The sequence below is a fragment of the Anomaloglossus baeobatrachus genome, chromosome 9, assembly GCF_048569485.1.
Source record: "Anomaloglossus baeobatrachus isolate aAnoBae1 chromosome 9, aAnoBae1.hap1, whole genome shotgun sequence".
In the NCBI taxonomy this organism is placed as follows: Eukaryota; Metazoa; Chordata; class Amphibia; order Anura; family Aromobatidae; genus Anomaloglossus; species Anomaloglossus baeobatrachus.
The window spans coordinates 56,164,216-56,189,470 of record NC_134361.1 but is presented as its reverse complement, the minus strand read 5'-3'; the positions used below and the strand labels follow the sequence as shown (position 1 = coordinate 56,189,470).

The following is a 25,255-nucleotide window of genomic DNA, read 5'->3' as shown; positions in this document are numbered from 1 at the left end:
GTTAATGTTGGTGGGGGACCACCGCCATTAACCCCAGGCTTGATCATGGCAGCGTCTATGTGACAGCTGACATGATCAACCCGTAAGTAAAGTGAAAAAAAACACAGACACCGAAAAATCCTTTATTTTAAATAAAACAAACAAGCCTCGTTCACCATTTTATTAACCCCCCCAAAGAAAGCTCTGGCGTAATCCACAGCTCCGACGTCCTGCGCTGCTTCCATCCAGCCGCGACTGTCACAGACACAGGCTGAATGAAGGCAGCAGACAGCAGAGGTAATTACCGGTCATTTCCCACGGCCGGTAATGTGAACTCACTGCCGACCGTGGGAAATGCAGCGATCTGTCCTCTATCTATCCCTCTATCTATCTGTCTGTCTATCTATCTATCCCTCTATCTATTCTTCTGTCTATCTACTATCAGAATTAAATGTATTTTTTTTTTTTTTTTTCCTTCAATGTGCTTTATTGCATTGAATGCAATAAAGCACATCCCAACCCGCACGCGGCAAAACCGCGGCAATACCGCGAACAATACCGCGGTAAAACCGCAGCAAACCGCGGCAAACCGCATGCGGTTTTCGGGTGCGGTTTCCCGCGGTTTTTTACCGCGGGTGCGGTAATCTTTGAGAGCATGCGGAATTTACGCAAGGAAATTTCATTTCCCAGTGCGCACAGAGCTAAAACATGTGTTTTTATGTGCAGATTTTCTGCACATAAAAATGCAATGTGGGCACAGTCATAATGTCGAGAAGGCAGTACACATTTTAGTCCAAATTGTCCATTAAATTTATTCAACCAGATCATACATGTATGGTTCTTCAGGCAACAGATGAAGGCTCTTTTTGGAAATATTCTTTTAACGAAAGATGAATTCATGGACGAATGATCTTTGTTTGAACAAAAAGATCTTTCTCTTGATTTTCGGCCCAAAAATTCAAACATGGTCAACCTGATATCATATTATAGAGAGATTTGCAGAAAAAGGTTTTCTATACTGCGCCAAAGATCACAAGTATGGATGTCAGATTAATGAGGCTTTATTATATCATAGCTCTGCAGAGCTCCTGAAACGCGTAGACCTATGATATAATAAAGCCTCATTAATCTGACATCCACACTTGTGATCTTTGGCGCGATATAGAAAACCTTTTTCTGCAAATCTCTCTGTTATCAGCCACTGGGTTGCCACTGCCTTGATCCATTTCTACATGCGAATACAGTAGTTGTGACTTTCACAACTACATTTGGTGAGTATTATTGCTCCCCCCTCCTTTGCCCTGTGCCTATAAGGGTAAGACCCTATTGCGCTTATTTTTCCACAGCTTTCCTTCAATGATATCATATTATGAAAGTCTCTAATCGGTCAGCTAAAACAATCATGCTTTCTTAAGCCTGCTTTACACGGTACGATCTATCGTGCAATTTCACCATCGATCGTACCCGCCCCCGTTGTTTGTGCGTCACGGGCAATTAGTTGCCCGTGGCGCACAAAGTCGTTAACCCCCGTCACACGCACTTACCTGCTGTGCGATGTCGCTGTGGGCGGCGAACATCCTCTTCCTGAAGTGGGAGGGACGTTCGGTGTCACAGCGACGTCACACAGCGGCTGGCCAATAGAAGCAGAGGGGCGGAGATGAGCGGGACGTAAACATCCCGCCCACCTCCTTCCTTCCATTAAGCCGGCGGGTGCCGTGGAACGCAGGTACGCTGTGTTCATCGTTCCCGGGGTGTCACACAGCCCGACGTCGCAAGCGATGCAGGATGTGCGTCACAAAAACCGTGACCCCGACGATCTATCGCACGATAGATCATCTCGTGTAAAGCACCCTTTACGCTTGTACCCAATGAACAATCATTTTGGATGAAATTATTCACTGTCATCAACTAAATATGTATGGGGGCTTTAAATCGTTAGATATACAAGAAAGAAAGGTCATCACATTACAACACAACACCACTTCCTTTAACAGTACATTGTAAAACTCAGATTAGACGTCAGATGTTCTTGGCCAGAAGTTAGGAACTAATCTAGATATTTTGTGATTTTAACCTTGCATCAAAGTAGAAAGCAGAGACAAAGGGGCCAATAGCAAATTAGATGTTGAGTAAAACATTACATAAAATAATATTGTTCTATATTAAACAAAAACAATAGCACCATTTACCTTGATCTACATTCTTCAGAAACCTATCTTTCTAAAGGCCCCTTTACACACTGAGACTTTCTAGCGATCCAACCAGCGATCTCGACCTGGCCAGGATCGCTGGAAAGTCTCTGAGGCTGGAAACACACTTATGCGTGTAAAATCGGTCCGAGTTGCATGATAAAAAGTCGTCCAATTTTAGTTCACGTTAAGATCAGTGTGCAATGCAACTGCACTGCGATCCTGGGATTTTTCTCATGATTGCAGAGCGTGTGCAATGCGTGTTTGATGCTTATGGGATCCGTTTTTACTATGTCAGCTGCCATTCAGCTCTGCTACATGGCCGCTGACAGCAGACACAGACAGAGCCATGTAGCAGAGCTGAATGGCCGCTGACAGCAGACAGAGCCGCACGATCAGAATGAAGTCGGATGAACTTCACCCGACTTCATTGTCATCCCGCGGCTCTGTCTGTGTGGCATGGCTCCTGATTTTCGGTCACCGGTGAAGGTCTCACCGGTGACCGCAAATCCCCTGAGTGACCGCAGTGAGCCACGCGATCAGCGGTGCCGTCACTGAGGTTACTCGCGGCCACAGCTGAAGTCCTCCCGCTGAGATCTGTGGCCGCAGTTAACCTAAGTGACATCATCGCTGATAGCGCTACTCCCTTCAGTCGCTGCGGGGAGCTCACATACAGACAGCAGACAGAGCCGCACGATCAGAATGAAGTCGGATGAACTTCACCCGACTTCATTGTCATCCCGCGGCTCTGTCTGTGTGGCATGGCTCCTGATTTTCGGTCACCGGTGAAGGTCTCACCGGTGACCGCAAATCCCCTGAGTGACCGCAGTGAGCCACGCGATCAGCGGTGCCGTCACTGAGGTTACTCGCGGCGACAGCTGAAGTCCTCCCGCTGAGATCTGTGGCCGCAGTTAACCTAAGTGACATCATCGCTGATAGCGCTACTCCCTTCAGTCGCTGCGGGGAGCTCACATAGAGCTGTCATGGTCTGTGACTGCTCTCTGTCAGCTTCCGATGTAGCAGAGCCGACAGCGTCGAGGGACCTCTGTGGATTACGTCGGACATGGAAGGGTATTTGGGGACTTGAATAAAGTGGTGAAAGAGGGTTGGGTTTTTTGTTATTTATTTCAAATAAAAGGATTTTTTGGTGTATGTCTTCATTTTCTTAATCTTACAGGTTAATCATGGAAGGTATCTCGGGGAGACGCCTGCCATGATTAATCTAGGACTTACTGGCAGCTATGAGCTGCTGCCATTAACTCCTTATTACCTCGATTGCCACCGCACCAGGGCAATTCGGGATGGCCGGGTACAGTCCCGGGACTATTCCGGGCGGCTGCTGGCTAATATTGTTAGGGTGGTTGGCTCCCCATAACGTGGGGCTCCCCATCCTGACAATACTAGCCTTCAGCCGTGTGGCTTTACCCTGGCTGGTATTAAAATTGGGGGGAACCACAAGCCGTTTTTTTAAATTATTTATTTATTTATTTAACTACATGATATAGACCTGCCTACCGGCAGCTGTGATTGGTTGCAGTGAGACAGCTGTCACTCATCGTGGGGGCGTCTGACTGCAACCAATCATAGGCGCCGGTGGGCAGGTAAAGCAGGGAATACGAGATTGAATAATGAGCGGCCGGCTTTTTTAAAAGAGAAGCCGCCGGAGCAGTGTGAACGCCGTGCAGCGCCGCGCTGGTGATCGGTGAGTATGAGAGAGGGGGGGAAAGGAATAGACCGACATGGACAGAGAGAGAGAGACCGACAGAGAGAGAGACCGACCGACAGACTGACCGAGAGAGAATAGAGACAGAGAAGGAGAGACCGACTGACAGAGATAGAGATTGACTGACATTGTGAGACCTCACTCATTTCCAGTGTTTTGTCAAACATGCGATAAATGTATTTAGAAAAACGAATGTCAATAGGATGGTGCGAGTGCCGGTCCGTGTGACATCCGTTTATTTACCCGTTCCCATAGAGTTGCATTGGAGAGACTCGCCCGAGAAACTCTCCAAAACGCAGCATGCTGCGATTTTTTTTTCTCAATCAGATTTGGACTGAGAAAAAAAAATAGCAGATGGGAGCTGCCTCATTGATTAACATGTGTCAGAGTGCAATGCGAGAATTTCTCGCATTGCACTACTGCGAGAAAATCGCAAATGAGAAGCCGGCCTAACAGTCTCTGGTGAGCTGTCAAATAGGCAGATCTGGCCAACGACGCAGCAGCGATACAGACCTGCAGAACGACCTCGCCGGAAAGGGAACGCTAGCACGCCTATGGGCTGGGTCGCTAACGATGTCATTGTAACGGTGTCAAACACACCGATACATGCTGCGCAGCGGGAAACAAAGGACCATAGAATGGTCCTGAACGACTTGTAGCGATCAGCGACCTCACAGCGGGGACCAGGTCGTTGATGCGTGTCACACACTGCAATGTTGCTGGGGATGTCGCTATTACGTCATAAAACCGGTGACGTTACAGTGATATCACTAGCGATGTTGTAGTGTGTAAAGGGGCCTTTATACTACCCTTACTTTTACGGTGGTAAAGCAAAAGGGAATAGCTCGTGTCATTAACGCTCTCACTAGGAGTCAACTTTCCACAGCAAAATTCTCCCATTGTTCTGTCTGCAAAGGAGAACCCCCAAAGCTCAGTTCAATGTGTTTTGTTCTTAATCACATTAGATTAGCAATTCACTTGCGGTGATGCTTTGTAGAAGGTCGTTGGTACAATCCTGGGGGGAGATATGTTTCACTGTGGTTGATAGCCTCAGTGATGTAAACCAAGAAGTAGGCTCCAGCCGAGCAGGGCAGATGAAAGTGTCCCTGCGCAGGACCTCACTGTCGGCTAGTGTCGATGACATAGAACGCGTCATCCACACTAGCTTCAGAAGGAGGACAAAGATGACCGAAAGAGGAGGCGCGGAGTCTGAGAACGGAGACGCCCATCCGACCACTCTACTCCACACCGACTATTAGGTAAGTATTATGAACATCCGGTGACAGGTTCCCTTTAGTGGGTCATGACAGGGCCAGGTTTTTGTCAACAGACAAAGAGATGGGAGGGACGGCTGTTCACGTATCTCCACCCTATGGCGTGCTCCATGAGGTAAAATAGAGACCTGTGGATTCAGTCTGTGTTCTGTGTGTATGGAGGTGTGCAGACCTCCACCAAAGTGCTCATGCTAAAAGAGCCAGATATTAACGTGAGCGGATGGACCCTACAGCTGTATATGGACTGTTAAGTTCTGTTTGTTCCTTTATGCTGGACAAAGGTTGTTTTGAGTTTTTTATTTTTTACTAAATCAGCTGAAGAGTAAACGAAAACCGCTCCTGTGATTACCTCAAGCCACAGCCGAACGAGCTAAACCTCCACAAGGGATATCAAAAACCAAAATTGGCAAGCACTTTGATAGGATAGTATTTATTGTAGGAATATAGTATGTGCAAAGCGTTTCGGCTCAACTGGCTCTTCCATACCAAGAAGCGCTCATTCACCTGAACACTGCTATGTTTTCTATGAGATCTGCTGCCAGACATATTTGGCAATGGCTTATCTCTTGTAGACAAAAGGATCGGCAGTCTGAAATCGAAACGATATTTACTCTGACAATAAATTGTCTGGATCTCCCATACACATTAGACTATTGTCTGAACCCGTTGATATTGGCAGTTTCAACTAATATTATATAAAATGTATAGGGGCTTTATGCATGAGCATTTATCAGGTAGATGTATGTATTTATGCTATCTGATGAAGGTTCGTGTGCAAGAGCCAAAATATGCTGTAAATACTATCTCAATAAAACAGTGACCATCCTATCAAAGTCCTTGGTAATTGTGCTTTCTTCATCCTTCCACTGAATCGGGTTCGCTAAAATTGGGGATCGAGTTGGAGATTTCGAACTCTTGAACAATGACGACTGAAACGTTCCCGAAAATGCACTACAAAGTGCAACGAACACACTGGAGTTTTGAGCAATAACTAAATACTATATCAATAAAACAGTTACTATCCTAGCGAAGGTCTTTATAAATCGGGATTTCTTCATCCTTCCATCTAATCGAGTTTGCTACGATTAGAGATTAAGGCGGGCTTTGCACGTTGTGACATCGCAAGCCGATGCTGCGATGTCGCACGCGATAGTCCCCGCCCCGGTCGCAGCAGCGATATCTTGTGATTCCTGCCGTAGTGAACATTATCGCTACGCAAGCTTCACATGCACTCACCTGTCCTGCGACGTCGCTCTGGCTGGCGAACCGCCTCCTTCCTAAGGGGGCGGGTCGTACAACGTCAGAGTGACGTCACACGGCAGGCGGCCAATCAAAGCGGAGGGGCGGAGATGAGCAGGATGTAAACATCCCGCCCACCTTTTCCTTCCGTATAGCCGCCGGCGGCAGGTAAGGAGATGTTCCTTGCTCCTGCGGCTTCATACACAGCGATGTGTACTGACGCAGGAACGAGGAACAACATCGTACCTGTCGCGGCAGCGTAATTTTGAAAAAGTCGGAGCCTACACCGATGAAACCGATGTTATGATAACGACGCTTTTGCGCTTGTTAATCGTATCATCTAGGATTTACACACTACGATGTCGAAAGTGACGCCGGATGTGCGTCACTTTCGATTTGATCCCACCGACATCGCACGTGCGATGTTGCAACGTGCAAAGCCGCCCTTAGAACTATTGCACAATGATGATTGAAATGTCCCCGAAAATGCACCATCAGATGCAACATCCACACTGGATTTTCGAACAGTTACTGCACAACGTATTAAGGAGAGATAAAACCATGACTGTCTTATGTCTTACCACACTAAAGGCTGCTTTACACGCAGCGACATCGCTATCACGATGTCGATGTCACTAGCGATAGCCCCTGCCCCCATCGTTTGTGCGTCATGGGCAAATCGCTGCCCGTGGCGAACAATATCGCCGGTACTTGTCACACCAACTTACATTCCTAACGACGTTGCTGTGGCCGGCGAACAACCTCTTTTTTAAGGGGGGTGGTTCGTGCGGCATCAAAGCGACAACACACAGCAGGCCACCAATAGAAGCGGAGGGGCGGAGAGCAGCTGCATGAACGACACTCCCACCTCGTTGCCGGCAGGACGCAGGAACGCTGTTGTTCGTCATTCCCGGGGTGTCACACGTAGCGATGTGTGCTGCCTCAGGAACGACGAACAACCTGCGTCCAGAACGAGCAACGATATTTTGAAAATGAACGACGTGTCAACAATCAACGATTTGCTGAGTATTTGGGATCGTTAGCGGTCGCTCGTAAGTGTCATACGCAACAACGTCGCTAACGAGGCCAGATGTGCGTCACAAATTCCGTGACCCCAGCGACATCTTGCTAGCAATGTCGTTGCGTGTAACGGGGCCTTTACAGTAGATAGCGGCTCTTCATGGCCCATATCTAAACTACCACAATAGTTTTACTAATGTCTAAGTTTAATCCCCGTTAATAATTGCTAGGAAATTAATTTAGCGTAGATTGTATTCTCTTATTAAAGTGGTATATAAATACAAGTTTAGACTAAGCATGTTGTGTCTTGATTCATCTGCTAAGGTGTCAAGATCTATGGCATAAAGATTAGCATTTTACTTGTGCATACTTGTACGGCCATTGTGCATGCAGCACCTTATGAAGTAATCCTAGATTGTGGGAAAGCTGAAACAAGAGTCTATTTACTCTAGTGTAACGGATAGTATATTACATGGCCAAAAGTATGTGGGCTCCTGACCATCACCTCTGTGAGCTTGCTTTGTTAGGGCCATGTGCACACATTGCGTTTTTGATGCAGATTTGTCACATATCTGCAGGTCTATTCTTATGTCCATGAGGATTCGGAAGTTTTGTGCACGTTGCTTATTTTTTATTTGCAGATTTGGTGCAGAAAATAATCTGTCAATTCTTGGTGCGTTTTTTCCTGCGTTTTTCAGCCCTTCCACCCACTGACTTCATTGAGAAAAACAAATGAAATAAAACGCATGCAAAAAATGCAGAAAAAATTCACAGCGTTTTTGATGTGTTTTTCTGCCAGAAGATGCAGATTTGGTGCAGAAAATTTCTGCACCTAATACTCAGTGTATGCACATAGTGTAAAAGGGGTTTTGTAGGCTTCAAAATATCTGAGGAGCAGTTTGTTTAAAAAGAAAAACAAATAAAATTGATCTTTTGTCTCCCGCTTTACGTTCAGCACCAAGTCTCTGCCGCTGCTTCTGCTATCTACTATTGTCTGCAGCACTGACGTCACAGCGCTGCAGCCAATCAGTGAGGTCATCACTTCTGAGTCCAGCTTATTCCATCTACTTGTGTGAAACTGCTGAGCTCACTTATTGGCTACATCATCATCATCAGCGCTGCAAACAAGAGCAGTGATGGAAACTGAAAGCTGGACCCAGGAAGGGTGAGTAAAGCACAATATTTTTTTTTTTTTTTTTTTGTTAAACTGTATGGGGATAGAAGTTTTCTGAAACAGGAAAAGTCCTTCAAGACATTAATGATCTATTATTAGAATAGGTCAACAATCGACAATCAAACACCTGGCACCCAGCACACAATCCATTAATGGTGTTCAGCAGAGGCAAGATGTATGCAGTGAATTGAACTAGAACAGCACAGCGCCATTCACTGGCTAGTGGCTGAGCTTAGGTACTGCAGCACAATGCATATTGAAGTGAAGAGATGATCTGCATCGCACAGGAATGAACATTATGGAGTGAATTACATCCAGCTGCTGGATCTTGACAATAGATGATCAGTGGAGGGCCAGGATCAGACCCCAAATCAATTTTATACTGACTACCTGTTTTAAAAAATTTGTATTCAGTTTATGCTCACGGGGCTGAGCATAAAGTTTCCCTTGCGCGAGCGCCGGTGATGTAATTGCGCAGGCGCGAGATTATGGGCAGGTACGAGTATGACGCTGGTAAGGTTATACACAGCGCCGCCCATAAACTTGCGCTTGCGCAACTACATCACCGGCGCTCGCGCAAGGGAAACTTTATGCTCAGCCCCGTGATAGGGGCACACCGAAATGCGCCTGCGCGAGACTCCAGAAGCATGGATGATGATAGAGGCGGCCCAATCCATGTAAATCATGACTGGGGGACGGCGAAAAGCGGCAGGAGGGGGGACAGGAGCCGAATTAGAGCCCGCCCATCTGGCAAACCAAACTCATTTGCATAGGAAACTGTAAGATTTTATAAAGTTCTTTTAGGGGTCTGCAAGTGGGGCCAGCAACAAGGTGCACCTTCCTAGAATGCAGCCCAGGAGCTGCAGAAGGTGATATTTTTGGTTTAATAGGGAAAAAAACTGATGATAAGTTCCCTTTAATGTGGCAGCCAGGATCGCATTTTTGTACAGCAGCTTCACCGATGCCTCTACCTTGTGCCAGTCATTGCACTGGTTACTCATTCACTACACAATTCAATCTTATCTCGCTCACTCACAAAGCTTGCACTGTTCTGTACAAGCCTATATCTACTCACTAATCTCTGTCTATCACCCTACCCATGCTCTTTATTCTGCAACTGAATGAAGACTACAATCCTCCATACTCCAAACCTTGCACCTCTGTTTCCAAGACTTCTCTCCTGCTGCAGCAGTTTTCTAGGATGTGCTACCCCCAGAGGATCCAATAATACCTAGCTCCCACATTTTTATGATTGCTTTAGAAACACATCCCTTTAGACAAGCCTATCACCTCAACTCACTAATCTAATGCTTCCTTATTCCCGCTTTCTAGATTTACTACTGATGACCGGATCAGGCAGCTTATTTGAAATTCCCTATTTATTATAATGAAGGTTGGACCATACATTACAAGTACTTTTTACTTATTGTACCCCCCCCCCCCATTTCCTTACAGATTGTAAGCAGCACCCTCAATCCTCCTGTAACTGTTGAATTATGTGGTACACTGTTTTGTCTTTATTGTCTGTACATGTCCACACTTAATTGTAAAGTGCTATGGAATATGTTGGTGCTATATAAAAATTTGTATTATTAAAAGGGAACCTTTCACCAGTTTTTTTGCCCTATAAGCTGCGGCCACCACCACTGGGCTCTTATATACAGCATTCTAACATGTTGTATATAAGAGCCCAGGCCGCTGGGTATAAACATAAAAAACACTTTAGGATACCCACCTAGAAGGCCGCTCCGATGCACAATGGTCGGAGGGGTGGCGCCGTTCTCCGGGGCTGGCGCCTCCCCTTTCGTCCATCTTGCTCTTCCTTATTCTGAAGCCGCGGTGCATGACGCGTCTACGTCATATACACGTGCTGGCATTGAGGTCCTGCGTAGCCGCACTTTCATGTGCCCTATAAGCCGCGGCCACCACCACTGGGCTCCTATATACAGCATTCTAACAGGCTATATATAAGAGCCCATGCCGGGGGTATAACATAAAAAACACTTTATAATAAATACTTCAATACAGCAAATTATCAATAGACAATTAAAATTTGGACAGAGCGATAAGCACGGCCTCTACTGCCATGTGCATGTTATGTAAGGAATAGGTCCATATTTGAAGGGACCTGTAATGAATCTGCCGCACAAATGACTCCTCTGAAGAGTATATATAAACGAAACGCGCTGTGGGGAATATCTGTTTCTTAATGGGCTCCGGTACGAGAATGAGTGGACCCCAGCAATTTATGTAGAACTTGGCACCTGAGAATTGGGTGAGATAATTCCAATTTATTTATAAGCAATTGATAATACAATTCATTGTGGTAGTGGCAATCTAATTACAGTTTGGTATCTACATATCCCTTATATAGAAACAGAGAGGCCAAACCTAATATACATTGTGTATATATATATATATATATATATATATATATTACATATACATAATATACATGTTGGTGGTTTGTATGTCTAATTTTTAATTACGATGGGTCAGTGTGACCTTACTTTTAGGTGTTTGTAAGTAAAAGTTATATTTTAATTGTCTATTGATAATTTGCTGTATTGAATTCTATTGAACCTTTGGTCATTACCCAGTAGCTACTGTGTGTGACTTTATAATACTTACCTAACGGTCACACTGTGGTGGATGTGGCTCAGATGAGCGTCTTCGTTCTCCGGTGCCTGCGCCTCCTCTTTCGGCCACATTCGTCCTCCATCTTCTGAAGCCGGGGGCATGACGCGTCCTACATCATACACACTTGACGGCATTCAGGTCCTGAGCAGGGCAGATCAAAGTATTGTAGTACGTATGCGCGGGACCGGCGACTGTGTATGACGTAGACGTGTCATGCACACAGGCTTCACAAACAGGAAGATGGCCGAAAGAAGAGGCTCCGGCACCGAAGGACGAAGACGCCCATTTGACCCACATCCACCGCAGCGACCGGTTTAGGTGAGTATTATAAAGTGTTTTTTATGTTCTACACAGCGGCCTGGGCTCTTATATACAGCATGTTAGAATGCTGTATATAAGAGCCCAGTGGTGGTGGCCGCAGCTTATAGAGCAAAAAACTGGTGACAGGTTCCCTTTAATCAACCTGGCTCCGAAGAGTCCGATGCTCAGGATCGATGGAGCTTCCAGCAGTAAGACCCCGGCGATCAGTAAGCAATCCCTTATCAACAGGATAGGGTAGGATAGAATTGTAAATCACTGCGGAATATGTTGGCGCTATAGAAATAAAGAATATTATTATTATTATAGGGGATACATTTATTTGTAGTAATATAAATTTGACAAAGTCCTGCACCCCATGTATTATACAGTACGCACTTTCTCCACCTCGCCTTGGCCTGATTTTATTATAAAATGTGGCATAAACACCATGCATAAAAAAAGAAACACACCAGAAGTTTGAATGAAAAAGTATTACGCCAATTCAAAAGTGGTATAAACGAAACATGAGCCACACTGTGAAAAACTGGAGCATTTTAAGGGTGTGTGCAATCTGAGCTTTATTATGCAATTTGGTGCAGCTTCTCGAGCAGATTGTTGCCCAAATCTGCATGTCTCTCCTTATGCCAGAAAAATCAATATGAATTTTTAAGTGCTGCGTGCGCGTTGCTTCTTTTTTCCTTGCAGTTTTGGGTGCAGAAAAAATAGAAGCAGCATGTCAATTGTTGGTGCATTTTTTCCTGCCTTTTTCAGCCCTTCCAGCCAATGATTTCACTAAAAAAGGCATGGCAAAAAAAATGGTCGCGCATTTTCTCCTTTACAGCAGATCGCCACAAGCAGGAGTGATGCTGGGCTGTGATGTGCGGTCTGACTCCCACCCACAGCCCAGTCACTCAGGGAGACTGGGCCCTGCCTCGGTGAGGTTGGGTCAACTTCCAATTCCGGAAGGTAACATGACATTACCGGACATCAGAGGTCACTGCAGCCCGGGTCACGTGATGGGGATTAGCGGACAGTGATGGCGCCGCTCACAGGCAGAACTAACAACAAAAGGTATTTAGAAAAAGCCTTCTGTCACAGCTTTACATCAATGTGGCCACCATACTTCATAGTGGAACACCCCTTTTTAAGGGGTTTTCCGGTTGTGGAAACCACTGTCTCAAGGCTGCAGTTTCATAGTATTTACGGTTGAAGGTAGACTTAAGTCCATCGAGTTCAACCCATGACAACCGAATGTGTTGATCCAAAGGAAGGAAAAAAAAAAAAACCAAGGGGCAGACAGTAAGCGACACATTAGGGGAAAAAATTCCTCCCTGACTCCACATACGGCAATCAGACTAGATCCCGGGATCAACACCCCATCACAGAATCTAGTGCACATACCCAGTATTACGCTTTTCAAGAAAGGCATCCAGGCATCTATTAAATTTTAGTAGTGAATCAATCATTACAACATCATGCGACAGAGAGTTCCATAGTATCACTGCTCTTACAGTAAAGAATATGCATCTTTGATTATGATTAAACCTCCTTTCCTCTAACCGTAGTGGATACAAAAAATAAATAAATCAATAATTAAATAAATAATAATCAAACTGTGCTTTTCTTACCCTCATTGACTTCAATTTAGGGTTTCCAATACAGCTTACGGTGTCTGTTATTGTCTGCAGCGCTGATGTCACATCGATAGCGCTGCAGCCAATCAATCAGCTCAACAGCTGTGCCTGAGTTGACAGCACAAGCCGCTCAGACCTGCTGAACTCGCTGAATGGCTGCGGGGCTGTTGTAGCAAGATCAGTGCTGTACACAACAACAAAAACCATAGGGAGCAGTGGCGTAGTTTCACAAGTTTTTAGATAACAATTATATAAAAAAATCTTAACAGTTTAAATAAAATGTTTAGCATCATGAAGGGAGGAATATATATATATATATAATATATATATATATATATATATGAGTGTGTGTGTATGTATATGTATATATATATGTGTGTGTATATATGTATGTATGCATGTATGTATATTATATATATATATATATATATATATATATATATATATATATATATATATATATATATATATATATATATATATATATATATATATATATATATATATATATATATATTATTTTTTTTTTTTAGAATACTCTGCTTCACTGCTATCACTTTCACCTCCTCTCCACAAGTGCTTTTATTTTATTTTAGTAAATTAGCTGATAAAGATATGAGCCGAGATATTCAAGGCTGTTTTCGGAAACAAAACTGGAAGAGACAAAGTGTTATTTTACCGAAATGTTATTATAAACCTTGTAGACGTAAAGGAAGGAAGACGCAGAATAACCCAAGTCTGGCGTGTGCACTGCTAAATGATTTGTATATCATTCTGCAAGTAATTGCTGCCCAGCCACAGGCGTGATCTGATCTGCAAGTAGTCCACAATGGGTGAGGATGGAAACCAGCCAAAGAAGCATTATCGCTTGGAATATAATAATCCCTTTTGCCAGAAGTATAATGGTCAAAATGAGTCAGGTGTAAAATACAGTACAAAAGTCCAAATGAAAAAACGAAACTACAATGATCACTATTGGCAAAGCATTCAAGGGGGTATAAGATGAAAATAAATTCTACTTAATACATTTATTTGTAACTTAATATTATCACCGTGTTCCAGTTATGCAATTACATACCTTCCCAGCAATCTCATTAGTTTTTCCGCAGGTTGGTCCCAGCGGTTTTTTACCATTGTCTATGGCATAAACCGCAGGTACCTTTAGAAAAGAAGATGTGACATGAACCTTAATTCCGAAGCGGAAATTCCGCGGGTAAATCCGCAGGTATAAAAAAAATGCAGTGTGCGCACAGCAATTTTTTTTATACCCATAGGTTTTGCTGGGGAATGACTGCAGAAACGTTAGACACATTTTCAGCAGCAAATCCGCGGTAAAATCTGCAGCGTGCGCACATAGCCTAACTTGTTTTAAGAGCAATGATTTTCAATAAGAACAAATCCTCACTATGCACACTTCCGGTTCTGTCCTTTCACCGCGCCCTGACCCGGTCTGGCAGTAACTTTTTGTACTGTATACAGTATACCATTGTACAGTACAGTATATACTATATAGCATGTTTATCAATTTGCATTTGTGGACACAGTAATGTACATTCTTTTTGCTAACGGTAATTTCACACATCCGTTTTTTGCCATCAGGCACAATCCGGTTTGTGCCTGATGCAACGGATTCGTGGTAGAATGTGGGAAAACTGATGCGACGGATGCGGTAAAAAAAACAGATCCATCGCTCAATTTATTTGCGAGAGAGACTTTTTTGTGACCATAAATGGTTTTACAGAACATCTGGGCATGCCCAGAAGCAAAAAACGGATCCGGCGCCACATTCCGTCATTTGCCAGATGATGACGGATCCGGCGCCTATAGGCATCCATTATACAAAAAGATGGATGCAGCCGGATCTGGCGCCTTCTGGTTTTCCGATGCTCACAGAAAACGTTCCTTTAGACGTTCCTTCCGGCGGCCGCAAAGACCAATTTCGCCGGATCTGGACGCCGGATGAAACGCGAGGTCGTGCGGCACAATCCGGCGATAATACAAATGTATGACGTATATAGTTCTTCTAGTCCTGATGGAGACAGATGTCTCTGAAACGCGTCGACCTGTACAAAGAATAAAGGAATCAAATTAACATCGGATTCCTTGGTGATAGCGCGGCGTATACCAGATTTCTTCTTCAATTTTTTTCTACGTCTAACCTCAGGGCTGCGGCTGTTACCATCTCTACATGTGTTTTTCAGGGGTTGTGACTTTTACAACCACAATAGGTGAGTGCACCTAATTCTGTTATTTGTTCCCTTACCGGGTTAGACCCTATTACGCTTTTTGCTCCACTGTTTTATCTCCCATGCTTTCCAAAATAGAAGAGAAAGGCTCATAGACCTCTCTTCTGCGTCAAATGGCGACTGATCGTCACAGAGGCCATATGAAAGCAATGGAAGGGATGAAGGCGCCAGTAAAAAAAAAAAGAGCAGCCGGGGTCCGTTGTTAAAAAAAATAAAAATAAAAATCTTTATCCCCACTGCTCTCTTTTTTTTATTATTTAAACAAAGTTGTACATTACTTTTTTTTTATTTCAAAATTGTGCTCATGGTGGTAAGCAAATAAAAACTTTTGTTACTCTTACCACCATAAGCACAATTCTAAAATATTTAAGTAACGTACAACTTCTTTTTCAAAATCTATCATTAGCGCTTAAAAAAAAATAAATAAAAATATTGGGGACATTGTTCTAAAAGATGATATAAGGTGGCACATTTCACAAAACTATATAACCCCATCACTTGAAGGTTTATTCATGTAATAATTGCTGGGTTTTTTTGCACCAAATTCTTCTCTGTTCTGAATTGTGTTTGTGACTTTTTAGCATAAAAATTGTGCCAGTCTGGCGAGCTCATGTGTACCCCGGGAGTGGCGGGCAGGTGGGGGAGGGGGGGGGGGGTGAATGAATGAGGTACGAGAAATTGTTACACATACAGAAAACTTTCATGAAACAAGTAGGGCGCCATCAGTGCGGATAAGGGGTTGATGGACTTTGTGCCCCTAATTCAGAAGGGAAGCTAATAAGTGGCTTTATTTGCTCATGGGCTGGGATTCAAAATAAATGTGAAGAGAGACTCAGAAATTAATGTGTTACAGATGGAAATATAATTTCAGGCCACGGGTAATTGAAACGTGGAATGTGAAGAATAATAGTATAAGTAGAAGATAAAGCAAAAATTAAATGGTGACTCACAATGTTTGTTCTTATCAGACGTTCTCCAACTCCACCAGAGAGCAACACAATCAAGAACACACATACATAGATATATACGGTATACATATACATCCATCTATATCTATCCATATATACATAAAATATAATATATGTATGTATGTATGTGTGTGTATTCTTGTTTGATTTGCTCTCTGGTGGAGTTGGAGATCACACACGCATACACTATATTTATATAATATATATATATATATATATATATATATATATATATATATATATATATATATATATATATATATATATATATATATACACGTGTGTTCTCCAACTCCACCCGAGAGCAAATCAAACAATAATACACACACATACATATACGGTATAATATCCAAGCTGTAGTACCCGGGATAGTACGGTAACTATCTCTCTGTCTCTCTCCCAGTCTCTGTCTGTGTGTCGCTGTCTGTCTCTACAGTGCTGGCCAAAAGTATTGGCACCCCTGCAATTCTGGCAGATAATACTCAGTTTCTTCCTGAAAATGATTGCAATCACAAATTCTTTGGTATTAGTATCTTCATTTATTTTGCTTGCAATGAAAAAACACAAGAGAGAATGAAACAAAAATCAAATCATTTATCAATTCACACAAAACTCCAAAAATGGGCCAGCCAAAAGTATTGGCACCCTTAGCCTAATACTTGGTTGCACAACCTTTAGCCAAAATAACTGAACAACCGCTTCCGGTAACCATCAATGAGTTTCTTACAATGCTCTGCTGGAATTTTAGACCATTCTTCTTTGGTAAACTGCTCCAGGTCCCTGAGATTTGAAGGGTGCCTTCTCCAAACTGCCATTTTGAGATCTCTCCACAGGTGTTCTATGGGGTTCAGGTCTGGACTCATTGCTGGCCACTTTAGTAGTCTCCAGTGCTTTCTCTCAAACCATTTTCTAGTGCTTTTTGAAGTGTGTTTTGGGTCATTGTCCTGCTGGAAGACCCATGACCTCTGAGGGAGACCCAGCTTTCTCACACTGGGCCCTACATTATGCTGCAAAATTTGTTGGTAGTCTTCAGACTTCATAATGCCATGCACACGGTCAAGCAGTCCAGTGCCAGAGGCAGCAAAGCAACCCCAAAACATCAAGGAACCTCCGCCATGTTTGACTGTATGGACCGTGTTCTTTTCTTTGAATGCCTCTTTTTTTTCCCTGTAAACTCTATGTTGATGGCTTTTACCAAAAAGCTCTACTTTTGTCTCATCTGACCAGAGAACATTCTTCCAAAACGTTTTATGCTTTCTCAGGTAAGTTTTGGCAAACTCCAGCCTGGCTTTTTTATGTCTCGGGGTAAGAAGTGGGGTCTTCCTGGGTATCCTACCATACAGTCCCTTTTCATTCAGACGCCGACGGATAGTACGGGTTGATACTGTTGTACCCTTGGACTGCAGGGCAGCTTGAACTTGTTTGGATGTTAGTTGAGGTTCTTTATTCACCATCCGCACAATCTTGCGTTGAAATCTCTCGTCAATTTTCCTTTTCCTTCCACATCTAGGGAGGTTAGCCACAGTGCCATGGGCTTTAAACTTCTTGATGACACTGCGCACCGCAGACACAGGAACTTTCAGGTCTTTGGCGATGGACTTGTAGCCTTGAGATTGCTCATGCTTCCTCACAATTTGGATTCTCAAGTCCTCAGACAGTTCTTTGGTTTTCTTTCTTTTCTCCATGCTCAATGTGGTACACACAAGGACACAGGACAGAGGTTGAGTCAACTTTAATCCATGTCAACTGGCTGCAAGGGTGATTTAGTTATTGCCAACACCTGTTAGGTGCCACAGGTAAGTTACAGGTGCTGGTAATTACACAAATTACAGAAGCATCACATGATTTTTTAAACAGTGCCAATACTTTTGTCCACCCCCTTATTTATGTTTAAAAAAACAGAGTAAGGCTAGTTTCACACTTGCGTTCAGCGCATTCCGTCACTATGGAGAATAGCGAAGTTGCTGCAGTTTTGTTTTTGTCAGAAAGTTGTCTTTTGACTATGAGAATTCAGATTTTCAGAGAATTTGGGGTCGGCGAGGGATTGATCACTGGTATATGGCCGGATCCCATATAATCTATGGGGACCAGAATCCGGTGCAAAGGAGTAGGAGTGCTTCATACTTGCCGAGTCACTGGCGTAGCTGTATGCTCCCGCGACCTCTCAGTCTTCTTCCGGGAACACTCATTAGGCTCATGCATATTCACTGCATCCCCCACCCACAGGCATCTGATTGGCTGCAGTCAGACGCACACCCACACTGAGTGACTTCAACCATTCAGAGACGCCAGTGGGTTGGGGAAGCAGTGAATATGTATGAGCCTAATGAGTGTTCCCAGAAGAAGAATGATAGGTCGTGGGAGCATAGAGCCGCGCCAGTGACTTGGCAAGTATGAAGCACTTGCTCCTACCCCTTTGCCCCAGATTCTGGTCCTCATAGATTATAGGAGGACCGGCATCTGGCCAGATACCAGAGATCAATCCCTCGCCGACCCCGAATTCTCTGAAAATCTGAATTCTCATAGTCAAAAGACAACTTTCTGACAATAAAGCCTAATGAGCGGCCCTGAAAGAACAATGAGCGGCCGCAGGAGCAGTAAGTAATCTGAGCACAAAATATACGGCTCATGTAACAAGCTATGTTATCAAGCATCCGCTGTAGACTAGAGTGCTATCAGTAACTATAATAGGTGCAGGGTTGCAATGGCATCTGGATCCTTGAGCCTACGGGGCCCAAAAGTCTTATCAAAAGACCAATGCAATTAATGAGAACCAGCCACCATTGCCACAGTAATTCTGTCGTCATTAAAACGAGTCCGGAGTTCGCGCAGGTGCAAACCACATTCCCCGGTGCCATTAGATTGAAGATACTTTTATGAAGAATATGAGAGGCATCGTCACATGTGCAAATTTAATTTTTTTTTCATCTGTGCAAGCGCCCCTGCCACTCAGTCTTCAATAAAAATGGCACTGGAGATTGCGGTTTGCGCATGCGCGAAGTCCAGTGCCATTTTAATTAAGACAGAATTACTCTAGCAATGCGCACGCGCTACCAACAACAGCGATGGTGGCGCAGCGCAATAGTCAAGTAAATAAAAGGGGGCAAGCCAGAAGGACGCCGGAGAAGGTGGAATAAACGCAGAGGACCCGGCCCACAAGGACCTGCCCCTGTTGCACACAATCAAAGTGAAGTGTGTTTCTGCAAATTTGATTAAAGATATTTCTGCAAACATCCGATCTTTCAACAAAAGGTATACCTGGATTCAGCATCTCACTGCCTGTATGATGCTGCCTTTACTTCATATAGCAAAATCCTAGTGGTTGGTCCATTGGAGCTCATGAGCTTCAAGTTATGCCATCAACTACGCTTCAATTATCCTGCAGTTCAGTTCTTCCTTTTCACAGTATGTGGACATTAATTTATAGGAAAACAAAAAAGTGTAAAATTTATGTACTGGTCTGACAAGTTTTCAGAGGCTGTACTACATGATTGTATAGAAGATAAACAAGGATTCCACGAATTCCACCGACACTTACGAGCAGGGTGAAAGGTGGATCCCATTGCACAGAACACATTACTAAATCTAAATGCCATAAGTTGGGAATGTGGCTTCCTGGCTTTATGCAGTTTTGCTAGTGCAAAAACTACACTGCCTGTTAAGACAATGTGCAGCCTGGAGGCCATATGTGACCCCCGACAGGTTCAGTCACAAGGCAAACAGATGGTCTACATGGGCTCCTCTACGTCAGAGGTGAGCGCAGAACCATGGCTTCGTATTATAGCAGTGGCTCTGCTTCTGCTGGCACAGGCAATGTGGTAATGCCCATGCAATGGGGACAGGTCATCAGCGGACTAACAAGTTCCTGGGCTTTTAATCCACACATGACAATCAATAAAGTCTTATTAAAGCAAAATACCAGAAAAAAAAAATAAAATAAAAAACAACACAGTTTAATTTAAAACATGAAATACCAAGAAGAGAGAAAAATAGCATTACAAAAATGCAATGGAAAAAAAGGCAGTAACCTAGTAGGTGCAGAAACGCTGCTGCAGAAAATCTGCAACATCTTACATTCACCAAATACTCATCAAGGGGACATCTCCTGAAAGGGGCTGTCTGGGATTTTTAAAAAGATGGCAAAGATGGGGAATGTGATAAAATCTAATATATAAGGCTGAGTGTCTGTCTGTCTGTCTGCAAATCAAAAAAGGTCCGTGGAGCCTCTGTTAGGACTCTCGACACAGAGAATAGCCAGATATCCCTCCGGGAAGGACCTAGCCAAGGAGTGGCTCTTTTTAAGGAAACCACCATAACCACCATATTAAGTGGCCCTTTTAGTCAATATCCAATTTTTTGACGCATTTAAAGATATGACAAGAGAAATACCAAGGACAGGTATCGAGCCACTCCTTGACTGGGTCCTTCCCGGAGGGATATCTGGCTATACTCTGTGTCGAGACTCCTATCAGAGGGTCCACGGACCTTTTTTGATTTGCATACTTCCCAGGGGGCAATGCACCTAGGATTTCACTGTGTTGTGCGCCTTTGCTGGCTGCCGGCAGTGTTTTCTCTGGCTGGTCTCCCCGAGATCAGTGATTGTTTTGTCTTGCTGGCTGTCTGTCTGTCTGTCTTCTAAAGGAATCGGCACCGTCGTATGTGCAATCACAAAATTTTGCCCAGACACTCTATTTGACTCAGGGAACGTCGTAGACTATGTTTTGAGGGGAAATTTTAACCCCGCGCTTTACAGTTATTCACCAAAAAATCTGCCTCCATTAAAGTCAGTGGAGCTGAGAGCTACAGTGCAGCCAGAACTTCAGAAGAATGCGCAGCCACGCCCTTAAATGGAATGTTGGCGTGTCACAATGCAGCCAGGTAACAGAGAGTGATAGAAGAAGGGTCTTAATTCCGCGCCAAGGACTCAATGGATCCAGGAAGAGATTAATGCTTCTTTAATAACATGCACAAGTCTACGCGTTTCTGGAGACACAGCTCCCTTCATCAGGACATTGGCAAGAGAATTTGAGATTTGATGTTCTCTTGCCAATGTCCTGATGAAGGGAGCTGTGTCTCCAGAAACGCGTAGACTTGTGCATGTTATTAAAGAAGCATTAATCTCTTCCTGGATCCATTGAGTCCTTGGCGCGGAATTAAGACCCTTCTTCTATCACTCTCTGTTATCAGCCAACTTTGGGACTGCTGCCTGGACCTGGATCTTATATATGCCTGTATAGTGGTTGTGACTGGCACAACCATTATAGGTGAGTGTGTTTTTATTACATATCTTCCTCCCTTTTTGGGGTAAAACCCTATTGCGCTTTTCTTTCCACAGTTTCTCATCTACAATGCAGCCAGGGAAAGAGACAGACACAGACAGGGAAAGAGGCAGACACAGACACATAGGGAAAGAGACAGACAGATAGGGAAAGAGACAGACAGGGAAAGAGACAGACAGATAAGACAGATAGGGAAAGAGACAGACACAGGGAAAGAGACAGACAAAGAAACAGACAGAGAGACAGACAGGGAAACAGACAGACATTGAAAGAGACAGACAGTCAGGGAAAGAGACAGACAGACAAAGATAGAGAGAGAGAGACAGAGACACAGACAGAGAGAAATGGAGACAGACAGAGACAGGGAGAGAAACAAAGAATCAGTTACTATCCCAGGCAACGCTGGGTACTACAGCTAGTAAAGGAAAAAGCATTAAACCTTTTGAATCTCCCTGCAGATCCAGCAACTTTGTCGGCCACCTCTCCACGAAGAGCACCGTGACCTTCAGCAGGAGATGGATGCCGACACCCAGGCTTTTCTGACATTTATGACATAAATTGTTTTTATCTTTAAGCACATTTAACAACACCTTGATAGTTTTGGTATGCAGCCTGTGGCTATCTTTAACAATTAACCCCTTAAACAGAATATTTTTCTAGGTTTGTACTACCTAATCTCAGATGAGCGCATTGTAGAGACAGAGACCCTGATTCCAGCGATGTGTCACTTACTGGGCAGCTGTAGTTTTGTTATATTCACTGTTTTATCAACAGGATATTATCACTGGAGGACTAGTAAACCTGCCGGCAGGTAGGTAGTCAAGTGGATATGAAGAGATCAGGAAGTCTCACCTGTAGTAGTTGTGATTTTTGGTCCTTAAGAATGAGAATAATCTCTGAAACGTGTAGACGAATAAAGATCACCATTTCTAGCTATTTGGTCTTGGATTTACTTCAATGGCAGTTTGGCATGTAACCCTTCCCTTGATCTGCACCCTCACTGATTGGCAGACACTGTAGAAGGGCAAAAAGCTGCCAATCAGTGGTGTTTGAGCAGGGTTATACTGTGCTACACATTCAGACAACTGGCAGAACTGCAGCAAAAAAAACTGTGATTTTATGAAAATGACAGCAACGGCTCAGTAAGTGACACATCACTGAAGTCAGGGTCTCTGTCCCTATATTATGCTGCTCTCAGAAGGGGTAGCAAAAATTTGGTGACAAATACCATTTAAGAACTGACCTATTTGGGGCATTTAAGACTAAGATATTTGTTTAGTATTTCAAGGACAATCCAAGTGTTAAAGGGAATCAGTCTGCATTATTCCACTAACCTAACTATTTATATGCTCGTGTAGCGATTTCAAAGATAAGTCCAGCAATACTTTTATAAAGCCAGTCCATTCCTCCATTACTGAGAAATTAGGGTTTGAATTGATATGCTGATGAGGCTGAAGAGTTATGGTAGATCTGCAGCCTCTGTCACTTCGCCTCTATTCGGAAGGACTATGGTAGATCTGCAGCCTCTGTCACTCCAGCTCTATTCGGAAGGACTAGGGTAGATCTGCACCTTCTGTCACTTCAGCTCTATTCGGAAGGACTATGGTAGATTTGCAGTCTCTGTCACTCCAGTTCTATTGGACTAAGGTAGATCTGTTATTATTATTATCTGCGGCCTGTCACTCCAGCTCCATTCTGAAGGACTATGGTAGATCTGCAGCCTCTATCACTCCAGCTCTATTCCTCGCCCAGCGCCGCCTCCTCCTGGTTAACTGACAGACTATGCTGTGTGACTTCAAGCCCGGGAGCAATCAGTCAGGGAAGGGGAGGAGGTAGCATTGGGTGGGGAATAGAGCTGGAGTGACAGAGGCTTCAGATCTACCATAGTCCTTCGGCCTCATTTATATATGAATTCAAACCCTTATTTCTCAGTAATAGAGGAACGGACTGGCCATGTAAAAGTATTGCTGGAGTTCCGTTTGGAAAAGCTACATGCGCATATACATTATTTGAGAGTAGAAGCAAAATCCAGCTTACAGATTCTCTTTAAAAATATTTAGGTAAAAAATAATTTCGGCAACAAAAGTTGTTTGAGGTCTCTTTTTCAGGACTGGTTGTATTTTTTATAAAGACCATTTGAAAAGTACATAGAATTTATTAATTAGTCTGTTTTTAAAGGGAGTCTGTCAGCAGGTTTTTGTTCTATAATCTGACAGCAGCATAATATAAGGCAAAAGATCCTGATTCCAGGCATATGTCACTTACTGGGCTGTGTGTTGTAATTTCATTACAATCAGTGTTTTATCACCAGGAGATTATTCTAATTAGTACAGGACTATGGGGTACTTCTCACATAGCGAGACGCTGTCACAGGTTTTGTGACATACCAGTGACCTCATCAGCGATCTCGCTGTGTGTGATACGAAGCAGTGACCTGGCCCCTGCTGTGAAATCACTGATCGTTACACATTGTTCTGGTTCATTTTTTGCTCATTGGTCTCCCATTGTGCAGCACACATCGGCGTGTTTGACCGCGGGAGACTGAGCACCGACTGTGTGTAAGCAGCGTACGCTGGTAACCAGGGTAAATATTGGATAACTAAGCAAAGCGCTTTGCTTAGTAACCCGATATTTACACTGGTTACCAGTGTACACAGCTAAGCACTGGCTCCCTACACACGTAGCCAGGGTAAATATCGGGTAACTAAGCAAAGCGCTTTGCTTGGTTACCCGATATTTACCTTGGTTACCAGCGTACACCGCTTAAGGCTGGCTCCCTGCACACATAACCAGGGTACACATCAGGTTACTAAGCAAAGTGCTTTGCTTAGTTACCCGATATTTACCCTGACTATGTGTGCGGGGAGCCAGCGCTAAGCGGTGTACGCTGGTAACCAAGGTAAATATCGGGTAACCAAGCAAAGCGCTTTGCTTAGATACCTGATATTTACCCTGGTTACCAGCGTACACGCTTACAGGCTGCCAGCGCTGGCTCCCTGCACACGTAACCAGGGTAAATATCGGGTAACTAAGCAAAGCGCTTTGCTTAGTAACCCGATGTGTACCTTGGTTACCAAGCGCAGAGTCGCTGGTGGCTCGTGAGATCTGCCTGATTGACAGCTCACCAGGTCAAATCGTGGTCGGAATCGCTGGTGCGTCGTTTAGTGAGACGGTACCCTATGTCTCACTGTAGGGAAATCAGGCTGATCAGTGTATCCCTGCCCCCACCACTGATTAGCAGTTTTCTGACAATGAACAGTGCACACAGGAAGCTGGCATCAGCAGCATTCTGAGCTCTGCTACAACAGCTGAAACTGGGATTCTATTACAACTGCTCCCAGCAATAACACATCGCTGGAATCAGGCTACCCAATATGTTGCTGCTCTCAGATTACATAGCACAAACCTGCAGATAGATTTCCCTTAATGTTTTAGTTCTCTTGCAGACTAATAGCATGGTTACAAAAGAACTAAACAAGAAACAAATAATGTTGTGTGTTCGTTCACATTGTGAACACAACGGGCGCCAACCACCGGGGATTGCTCGGAACCCACTGGAGGATTCCCACAGGTCACCGGATCGGCAGCCA

At 44.0% G+C, this 25,255-nt stretch overlaps 1 protein-coding gene across 2 annotated transcripts in view; it reads right to left on the bottom strand.

The window, feature by feature from the left end:
• LOC142250466 (interleukin-13 receptor subunit alpha-1-like) overlaps positions 1-25,255 on the bottom strand; it is a 79,759-nt gene that overhangs the window by 48,228 nt on the left and 6,276 nt on the right. Inside the window, exon 1 of one of the 2 annotated variants that reach the window (XM_075322654.1) lies at positions 19,645-19,703. The exons of the other annotated variant lie outside the window; for it this stretch is intronic. Coding sequence (XP_075178769.1) covers positions 19,645-19,657 — 13 coding nt within the window. The 5' untranslated portion in view covers positions 19,658-19,703. Of the gene's footprint in view, positions 1-19,644; positions 19,704-25,255 lie in introns of those variants that run through there. 2 annotated transcript variants of the gene reach the window in all.